Source organism: Hydra vulgaris, chromosome 03, assembly GCF_038396675.1.
Source record: "Hydra vulgaris chromosome 03, alternate assembly HydraT2T_AEP".
NCBI classification, from domain to species: Eukaryota; Metazoa; Cnidaria; class Hydrozoa; order Anthoathecata; family Hydridae; genus Hydra; species Hydra vulgaris.
The window spans coordinates 30,329,127-30,340,000 of record NC_088922.1 but is presented as its reverse complement, the minus strand read 5'-3'; the positions used below and the strand labels follow the sequence as shown (position 1 = coordinate 30,340,000).

General features: G+C 26.8%; 1 protein-coding gene across 1 annotated transcript in view; it reads right to left on the bottom strand.

Moving 5' to 3' along the window:
- Positions 1 to 10,874, bottom strand: part of LOC136078077 (isocitrate dehydrogenase [NAD] subunit beta, mitochondrial-like) — a 60,459-nt gene that overhangs the window by 13,581 nt on the left and 36,004 nt on the right. The window contains exons 8-11 of the mRNA XM_065792914.1: positions 8,571 to 8,640; positions 8,271 to 8,404; positions 5,784 to 6,033; positions 5,562 to 5,656 (exon numbers count right to left, since the gene is read on the bottom strand). Of these exons, the coding sequence (XP_065648986.1) occupies positions 5,562 to 5,656; positions 5,784 to 6,033; positions 8,271 to 8,404; positions 8,571 to 8,640 (549 nt within the window). The remainder of the gene's footprint in view (positions 1 to 5,561; positions 5,657 to 5,783; positions 6,034 to 8,270; positions 8,405 to 8,570; positions 8,641 to 10,874) is intronic.

The window sequence follows — 10,874 nt, the reverse complement described above, 5'->3', positions numbered from 1 at the left end:
TATTGCTGTCTTTTAATAAATAAGTAGAAATGCAATGACAGAATATGGATGTTTTTAATGCATGTAATAAGTAAATAAATGTGTACTAAGTAAATGAGTCATTATCACCAGTCTCCATCAGTTTTATGATTTTTTCCTATGTTAATGACTAAGAGCATATAGTAAAATATGCCTTAAATTTCAATGACTGGTAGCGCCCAGCAAAAAAAATTTTTTTCCCCTTTAAATTTTTACACATTTATTTTCTCACCAAAATGAACCATTTCAGTGAGTGGCCCACTGAAAAACAAAAAAAAAATTTTAACCCAAAATAAGAAACACCCTTTTATATATATATATATATATATATATATATATATATATATATATATATATATATATATATATATATATATATATATATATATATATATACAGGGCTCGAATTAAGCGTATCGCAATCGCGAATCGCGATTACTTTTTGTACCTTCGCAATTAGTTTTTTCTTAAAATTTGTTTTTTCGCGATCTTTCTTTTTTTCGTGATTATTCTTTTTTTATTTTAAAAGATTGATACTCTATTCGCGAATATTTAGTGTTCATTTACAGTATAAAACTGCAGTGACTTCTGTAATGATAATTTTTTTTTTAAGGCGGAGCATAAAGTAAAAGAAAGAAAAATAAAAGATTTTGAAAATCAATCAGCAAAAATGTTCAAATGCAGGAAAAAGACCGATTGTTTAAGGAAGGAAAAATTTATAAAAAACAAACGATTAAATACCTATTCGAATCAAGAAATAAAAGATTTTGATTGAAAAAAGGAATAAAAGTTAATTGGTTGAAAAGTCACTTTCTTAACTCGAATTCTCAAAGGCTTTATTCCGATTTAGCTCATTCATTATGAACAAATTTAATGATGCTTTTATAAGTTTATTTTGCGAAGAGTAGTGGAAGGCAATAGAGCTAGCAAAACCGGTAAACCGGTTTACCAGTAAATTGGTTAAAAATTATGTTTAAATTTACCGGTAATTTTCAAATAATTTACCGGTAATTCGGTAAAATTTTATGGAAATTCTGAATAAATTATTAGTAGCATTTTTTTCTAATTAAAAAGAGAAATTCTACAAAAAAGCTAACTTTTTTACATATTATAAAAAAACAGTTGAAATCGCAAAAAATTACGAACTTTATAATGGAAAAGAATTTTGTTTTCGTACAATATTACAATATGCATTTCTTAAAAAAAAATACAGCCTACTTGATTGATTTTTCTTAAATTTTCGTTTTTTAATAGAAAAAGAAAAATATTTACATACAATTAGGATTTGTTTATGTAGTTTATTTATAATTACATTCAGTTTATTTTGTGCTCGCGTCCCATCTGGTTACAGTTACAGGTGACATTTTATTTAATTTAAATAGTGCGTTAGTGAGTTTTTTTAAAATTATTTGGTTTTTTGCACTGGATGATAAAACTATTAAGTATTATAAAAAAAAATTGAAAATAAACACAAAACATAACTTTGAAAATCAAGCAAATATTCTATATTTTTATTGTGTTGAGTATTTCACAAAAAGTCTTTAAAATTATATTATAGAATATATTTGTATTGTGTTCCAAAACTTACATATTGAATTTTTTTTAAAAAAATAGCCTTATCTATGATGTCTACTGGATCCGGACAAAATCAATTGTGGAATCATTTTCTACGTACGAAAGCTGGCGATTCAGCTATATGCAATGTATGCAAAAAAAAAATAAAATGCTCTGGCCGCAGCACAAGTGGTTTGTACAATCACCTTATCAGAAAACATAAAATTAATCTGCTAAAAAGAGTTCAACATGATGATGCAGAAGCTAGCTGTTCTAATATCAATACCAAAACTTCCATTACGAATGATACAAATTCTAGATCAAAAATTTCTGATTATTTCAACATTATTAAAACAATTGATGACTCATTTCCAGCTGTTTTAGCACGACTGACAGCACAAGATTGTTTATCATTTAAAAAGATTTGCACATTATACGATCTTCAGCAATTATTTAAATCCAAAGGATATGATTGGCCAAAGTCTCCAAAAACAATTAAGAAAATAGTGTTGCAGTATGGTGACAAAATCGGAAAACAAATCATTACAGAATTATCAGAAAGAATAGCCCGTGGTGAATTATTCAGCTTGACTTTCGATGAATGGACATCTCTCAAAAATCGAAGGTTTATGAATGTGAATGTCCACTCGTATGATAATGTATTTTGGAATCTCGGATTGGTTAGGATTAAAGGATCGATGTCTGCTGAAAAATGTATAATGTATCTTCAAAATACACTTAAAGAATTTTGTATTGCAATAGAAAATATAATTTCCATTACTACGGATGGGGCTGCCGTAATGAAAAAGGTAGGCAGATTACTGGACGTAAATCACCAACTTTGTTTAGCCCACGGCATCCAGTTATCAGTTATTAAGGTGCTGTATAAAAGATCTATTTCAGATAATATTTCTGTAGAAAATCAAGAAGTGGCTATTACTGAATTTGAACATGGTGAAGATGAAGAGGACGATGTAATGGAAGATATTGGGGTTTTTGACGTTATTGAGCATACATCAACTACTGATTCATCAATTCAACATGAAAGTATAGGTCCAATAATAACAAAAATTCGAAAAATTGTTGTCATGTTCCGTAGATCACCAACAAAAAATGACATCCTCCAAAAACATGTTAAGGATGAATTTAAAAAAGAACTTACGCTAATCCTTGACACAAAAACACGGTGGAGCAGTATGTTGATAATGTTGAAAAGAATTTATTCCTTCCAACATTATCAACATACTGCTTTTATCATTATTAACATTATCAACATACACAATTTTTAAGAGATTAAAAATTGTGTTCGTAAGAGTCTAATCGATATCAAATCCGATATAGATTTATCAGAAAATGATCTCAATGTTGTATCAAATATAATAATGGCTTTGCAACCTGTTAAAGTAGCTGTGGAAGCTCTCTGTTCAAGGGACATGAATCTATATGTTGCAGATTTGACAATTGGTTTCATGTTGGATGAACTAAGTAACCAAAATAATTTCTTAAGTAATGAATTGAAACAAGATTTAATATTTCGAATAAGTGAAAAAAGAACCGTATATTCTGATATATATTTATATCTTCATGAACCATGACCACGTACAGCTTTAAATAATGAAAATAATTATGGCGTGTTTAATACAACAAGTAAATTGGTTATGGAAAAAAATATTGTAGAAATCATTCAATAATTTTTAAAAAACGATTCCGAAACTACTGAAGCTGAAGTTGTGCAAGTGTATGAAACTGAATCAACTACGGTTTTATCAGCAGTGGCGACATCAAGTCAAGCAATGTCAATGAAGGAAAAACTTGATTTAGTAATTAAAAAAAAAATGATAACTATTGCTCACGAAGAGATTAGTGATCCGAAGACAACATTCGGTCTTTTAAATATAGTCAGGAAAAAAATTGGGTATTTCAAGGAACAAAATATTAAAGGAAAATATTTAAACAAACTCCAAAAGTATATTTCAGCAGTTCGCCCAACCAGTGTAAAGTCGGAAAGAGCTTTTTCTGCAGCAGGTTTAATTGGCACAAGGTACAGAACAAGTTTAAATGACGAAACATTAAATGTAATGTGTTTTTTAAGAGCTTACTTCAATAAACAATTTATGCTCCTTGAAAAGAATTGACTATATTAATTATTTTTATTTTAAAAATGAAGTTTTCTTTATGTTCATGTTTGTTTATGTTACGCTAAAATACAAAAATGTTAATGTATAATAAATGAATTAATTATATTTTGTTATATAAAAAAATTTTTTTTGATTGTTTATTTTGTTATTTATTTTTAACAAGGATGGACCTGCAAACTGATGCTGTTTTACTAATATATTCATTTGTTATGCTTTTTGTTGTTTTCAGTGTTTAGATTACTATTATTTAAGCCTTTAGAAAAAAAACCCGGTAAATTACCGGGAACCCGGTAATAATTTTTTTTTTACCGAATTACCGGTTTTTTAAAATATCGGTAAATTTACTAGCACTAGAAGGCAATATAGACTCTAAATAGTTATTAAAAAAAAACTTTAAAGTTTGTTAGTACACTTGCTAATTTTAAATTAATAGCAATAAATGGATGCAAATATGGACCACAGATGCAGATTATCTACAGTTAAAAAGTGGGAAAAACATTTTAATTGCGAGTTAGAATATGATTTAAATGGAAATGAAGTTATAAGATTATGATGCAGTTTATGTAAACAATTTTAAAAACGGATAAGTCAAACAAAATTGTTTTCCATGACCTGGATCAAACCAGGAACTATGTCAATAAAAAAAGATTCACTGGCATCGCACTAAAGCAGTGCGCAACATAAAGAGGCCACGCAAATTCATTAACAAACAACATTAGGTTCAGTTTCATTATCTAACCATGTTATTCATAATACTCCAATTGGGCATGGTTTACGTAAAATGGCCGTAAAAAGTTTAATATTGCGTATTACTTGGCAAAACTTAAATCAAAAATCAAAAAAAGTATTAGATCGTAAAAGATTCTATTATTTAGACACATTTTTTTCTTTCGCTTTAATTTATTAAATGAAAAAAGTGAACGCTAACTTTTATTAAAAAATACATTGAATGAAAAAGCAATAGATAGAAATATCATGGGAATTTGATAAGGTTACTTAGATAAGAAAACTTACTTAATAAGAATTTAATTATCATTCTTGTTTGTGATTGTGCAGGTTTTCGTGAAAATGTTAAGTTTTAACATTTTATCACGATAATATTTTCATCATTTTTAATAGTTTTTTATAACTGTTTCAAATTTATAGATTGTTTTGTTAGAGTTTTAAATAATTTTTTGGCTGTTAAAAATTTATAGAAAACTAAATATTCTACTTGTTTTAAACAGTTTAAAATATGTAAATAAAATAGAAAATGAAATAATTAATTAAAAGAAGATTATATCAAGTTCATTGGTTTTACAAAAATACAGCCGTTAAATTAAATGCAATATAATAATAGTAATAATGTAAATTATAGCTAAAGCTACTTTACAACCTCTGAACATAAATGTTATGACATCTTATGCAAAAATGAGAGTTATTATATATGTTATTATAAATAAGTTAAAATAAATAATGCCCCCTGCCCTCCGGCGGGAGTGGAGGAGGGGTTATGAGCAACAAAAAAATCGCTGCAAGGCAAGAGAAAAACCTTGGTTCTCAGAAAAAAAAAAAAAAAAGACTAGAATGGGCGATTCATCACAAAGATTACATACGTCAAATATTACAAACGTAACTTTATCTTAAGTTGATTATTACCACATTTTAAGAATTTAAGTGCCCAATATATATTAAGAAATTGCATTCTTATATACATATTATATATTATATATATATACACACACACACACACACACACACACACACACACACACACACACACACACACACACACACACACACACACACACAAACACACATACACAAAGACTGCTTCATAAATTACCTCAAATAAAAAATAAAAATATTTACTGTATATGTTCCAACATATCACAAGCTGCAAATATCATTGCCGTAGGATTAGCAACATTTAGCCCTGCTCTTTGTGCATAAGTGTGTCTAGCACCCTAAAAAAATAAAGTGTTTTTAAAAGAAATTTTTTTAAGAAAAAGTCAAAATAAGTAAAACAAAATATATATAAAAAACAAAAAACTTATAAATCAAAAAAATTTATGAAGAAAGTTAATAAATTACTGGTTCAAACATGGCAAACTCTCTACCAAAACTTTTTCCACACACTACACCAGCTCCACCAACTAGTCCAGTTCCAACATTATTAACAATTGAACCATATAAATTTGGCATAACCATTACATCAAACTGCTGTGGTTTGGAAACAAGCTGCATACATGTGTTATCTATAATCATACCCTCAAACTCAATTTTTGGATACATTTTTGATATTCGTTTACAGGATTCAAAAAATAAACCATCTCCAAGTTTCCTGTATTATAAAACATTAAGTATTCTATGTAATATTCTTATACTCAATTTTAATAAATGTGATTTAGTAAGATACAAAACCAAAGTTAATTTCAAAGTTAAAAAATCAATTGTCAATCAGACTTATTTTTTAATGAAATATTTACTTACTATAAAACCTGTTTAACAAGTTGTTTAAACAGGTGTTTTAACCTAATGTGTCCTGAACCTACATAGCTAAATAAAACATATTTTACTAAATACTAAACAGCAAGCCATATACAACATACCTTAATACCCAGCAAATTGGAAATTTAAACATTAAATAGAATTTTGAATATGTTCACCTAAATATCGCAAATTGAATCAAATAAATCTTAGTTTTTATCCCATTTCAACTTTTTATGAAAACATATTGAGCTAACTGTGTAAGAACAGTATAATTTGTTCACATTTTTTCTAGTATGTTAGTGGGTCGAATTTAATCAAAATAAAGGGACTGTAGAATTTACATGGTATTAACTTTCAAACACTCAAATATAATTAGATGAAACTGAAAAACATAAAATTAGTATAAGAATAACTTAATTTTGTATAAAATATTTGGCAAAACTAAATATTTTGTTGATTAGCCTCACACTTGGTAGACTTGTAAGGGTATTTTTGTAGGCTACAATTACCAAAATTTTTATGCAAAACATTCTGATTTGACCTAGACATGAAAAAAACTAAAGTTTGGTTCAAAAAGTTTTTCAAACATCTTTTAAATGTTTGAAAAAAGTTGTTTGCAGACTAAATGCCACTGAGTTACATAGATGTGAAGCTATGCTAGTACTTTGTACAGATAAAGTGGTTTTGCACATTTAACTTGAAAATGTGATTTAAAAACTGTCACAGTTGTATGTGGACTAGGAATTAAAAATAGTTTACATAATTAAAAGTCAATTCATAAAAGAATATTTTCTTAATCCTTAAAAAGAATTTCTTAATCCCCTCTATGAAATAGAAATAGTTGTTGTATAATTTTATACAGTTTAGAAAATTTAAAACTGTTTTAAAACTGTGCTATGTTAAGAATTTATTTTATAATTTAAATCCTTATAGTAGCGATGACAAAACAACTCTGAAAACTAGTCTTGCGTGTATTCTTGACTTATGTTTAACTCTTGATATGACTGAGCCAATGAAACAACTAAGGCCAACACCAGCTAAACTACTAAATTACTTTAACGAATAGAAGAAAAAATGGTTAAAAGTTTTGATAAAACTTACTTGGATAGCTGTAAGGTCAACAAAAATGATATGATGGAATGGATACGGAAATCATAAGCAACGATGTTATCAAACAGGAAGACATGGATTATCATGACTTTGATACTTCATATTAGGTTAATTTGGGTGGTTTGGCATTAAAAAACATTTTTTGAATGAGTTTTCAATATAAAATAATTTCTTATTTTTGTATTCTGTTTTATAAAAGAAGGTTTTAGGTTTTTTACAGTTCTATGGTTCTAAATGTGTTTTTATAAACAAAGTAAAACCTTACCTCAGACATAAAATAAAGCTTGATCTTGACGTGGAATGGAATGGAATGGAATTCTATTCCTACTATGATTGAACCACTGAACTGTAAAATATCAAAATAACAATTTGTGAAATTTTAACTGAATTCCAAGCATAGGAAAAATAAGAAAAATTGGGTTTTTCTGCTTTGGAATTACTTTTCAAGTCCATGGAGGTTGTTAAAATTTTTCTCATTTTTATAACAGGCATATTTTAATGCAACTAAATAAAGATGCATTCTTTACATTTACATCCAGTTTATATAATTGAGACAAGATTGTTTCTTTGTGAGCAACAGTAAATGATTCACTACATTATGAACAACATTTCTGTGGACTTTAGATTTTTTTGAAATTTTATGATAAGAAGTCAAAAGGTTCTGATTAAAAGCTATTTTATTTCATATTCTTTATAATTCATAACTTTCATAATTCTTATTAGTGATATACCAAAACAATATAGATGCAAAAACAGCTTAAACAATTGAATTTTCAAAAAAACAGTTAACAGTTGTTTTTTTGAAAATTTAATTGTTTTTTGAAATATTTTTGAAAAATCCTAACAGTAAGTTGTACATAACATACTTTGCTACATACAACATAAGCCAGCTGTAAAGTTTACTTAATAGATGTCAAAATACTATATAACTAGCTACACTAATGCAAAATGTTAAACAGCTTATAAATTATAACATACATGATATTGGCTTTATGCACACAAATAACCTTCTTTCTTTTATGCTTCATAGCATAATCAAATGCAAACTTAGCAATTCGTTCTGATTTTGTTCGCGTTATCACTTTTATCATCTCAATTACTCCAGGTACACTCTAAAAATAATAGTTTATCAACATAAATTTTTTTTTTCTGTATTGTAAGGAAAATGTTTTCCAAAAATATTTATAAATAACCAATTAAAAAATAGTTTAAGTTTTTGTTCTGAACAAAAAACATCTTTTCACAATAGTTTTTATTACTCATAACAAATGTTATTACCTCATGCTCTAAGCTAGTATACTCTCCTTCAGTTTGTTCTCTTATTACAACAATGTCTACGTTTTTATGTCTAGAAAAATTGAAAACAATGTCTATGTTATTACAACAATGTATATGCACTTTCAGGGTATTCATGAGGTTTACAAATTTATTGGTAATATATGTTTAAAAAAAAAGATTAAAGGAAACAATTCAAAAAAGTTTTTTTTTTCTTACATTAATTTTTAGTTTAATTATTGTCAAAGATTTAAAAAATAAATAACTTTTAATTTTTTCAAAACTTTTTAAAAAAAAATCTTGAATGTTGTTTTTCTTTGATCAGTTCTTTTATTTTTTAATGCTATTTTTAGTTCAGTTTAAACAATTATGATAAAATATCTGTACTTGATGCAATAATGAGATTGTTTTTTATGGGAGTTTTTTCAATGAATAGAAAATATTAATTCTTAAAACTCATTTAACAAAAAAATATTTGACTATATATATACTTTCATTAGATTCAATTCACTGACCAATGAGAAAAGTAATAAAAAAGTTTTTTGAATGAAGAATAAAAAAAGTGGAGGAAACCAATAAAGAAATAATTTTTATTTTTTTCTTCTTAACGCTATAAAGTTGATGATATAGTCGATGTTGATTGTCATGTTGCTAGATCTTCAAATATTTCTGTTATTTTCAATTCTAATATGCCAATATTTGATGTATTAAAAGAAAAAAAGTTTTTTTAAGAGCACTAAATATATACGTTCTGGTGAAGAACTTGCCACTTTCATATGAAATTTTAAACAAACTTGAAGAATTATAATAGAAGGTACTAGAGTGTTCTGGAAGATAATGGAAGGTTCTAGAAAGATTCTGAAAACTTTTTAATCTAGAAGAGTGTTTTTCCACTTAAGGATCCCAATGTGGCAAGTTTTAGAAGGTCTCTATGATGTATATGAGAACATGGTACTTACTTACAATTGCCACAGCTTATTTTTCAAAACGCCCTAAGGTAAAAAAATTCAAAGTTTCTTTTTTGGATGCTGATAAACATTAGTGAATGAATATTTTTGGAAGAATTATGAAGAAATTAATAAAAATCCTTTCAAAAAACATTTTGCAATAACTTGTCTGCTATTAATTGCAAAATGTAATCTCAAAATATTGAAAAATCATCTTCAAGTGTTTTGAAAAAAATGTGTTAAAGCAAAAAAAAGACAACAAAAAAACATGGCCCATTTAAAACTATAATGAATTTTCTTTTAGTTTTTCTTAAAGTAAGAAGATTTTAGTTTTATGAAGATTTTAGTTTTATGAACTTTTTATTTTTTAAATATTAATAAACAGTGCAAGGATTTTAATAAGCTCCATGTCATATAAAGTCATAAAACTAATATACGCCTAATCAAACCTCCCTTCTCTTTCTATTATTAGGAGTTTACAATAAGATGTCAAATTATCAATAGTTAAAATAATGATAATAAGTCAATTAATTTCTATTATTTACTAATAATATATAAATAAATAGATTTTAACAGGAATAAATTTTTATATAAATTAAGTGTGAAAAATCTTACAATGACCCATTTTATAGGTCCAACTCTAATCTTAGTATAAATCGTATGTGTGTTTTGACAAATTACTTAAGAAACTAACAAATTTACCAGTAAATATAACTTTAACAACTAATATAATACTACTAAACAAAAATTTGGTAGTTGTAGTAATGTAACACACACAGATCACCATATTTTTAAAACTGTTTGTGATCTGTGTTTAATGTTTTAAACGTAGTGATCAGAGTTTTATTTTGTGTTTTTGTTATAATTGTAATATTTAGGATTTAATTATTGTAAACATAGTATATATATATATTTTTTTTTAATTCTAATTTACTCCCAACAAGGCTGCAAGCAACCACTATAAAGCTGGGAGTTACTAGGAAAAAAAAGAATAGAGATATTGAGCAAGGAAACATTGACAGAATACTTGGAAAGTTGTAGGTTATAGGAAAACATGAAGATTGGATAGGATTTTAAAGGGTTGAAGTGCAGGGAAAAAAAACTAGATGAATAAAAGTTTTTAGAGCATGCACGAACAGAGACAGTAAACAAATAAGATTTAGCTAAATGATGAATCAAATGAGAATGAGTTTTAGTTGATGGAACTAGAGATGATAACTCCTTTGAGCAGCAACCATTATATTATTTGTAGAAAAGAGAAAAAGATGCTACTTTACAAGAATGGGTAAGAGGCTAAAGCTTTGCAGATTGGGTCCAACTCTATTTACAATGCATTTTTGGACATTGTCTAGAAGAGAAC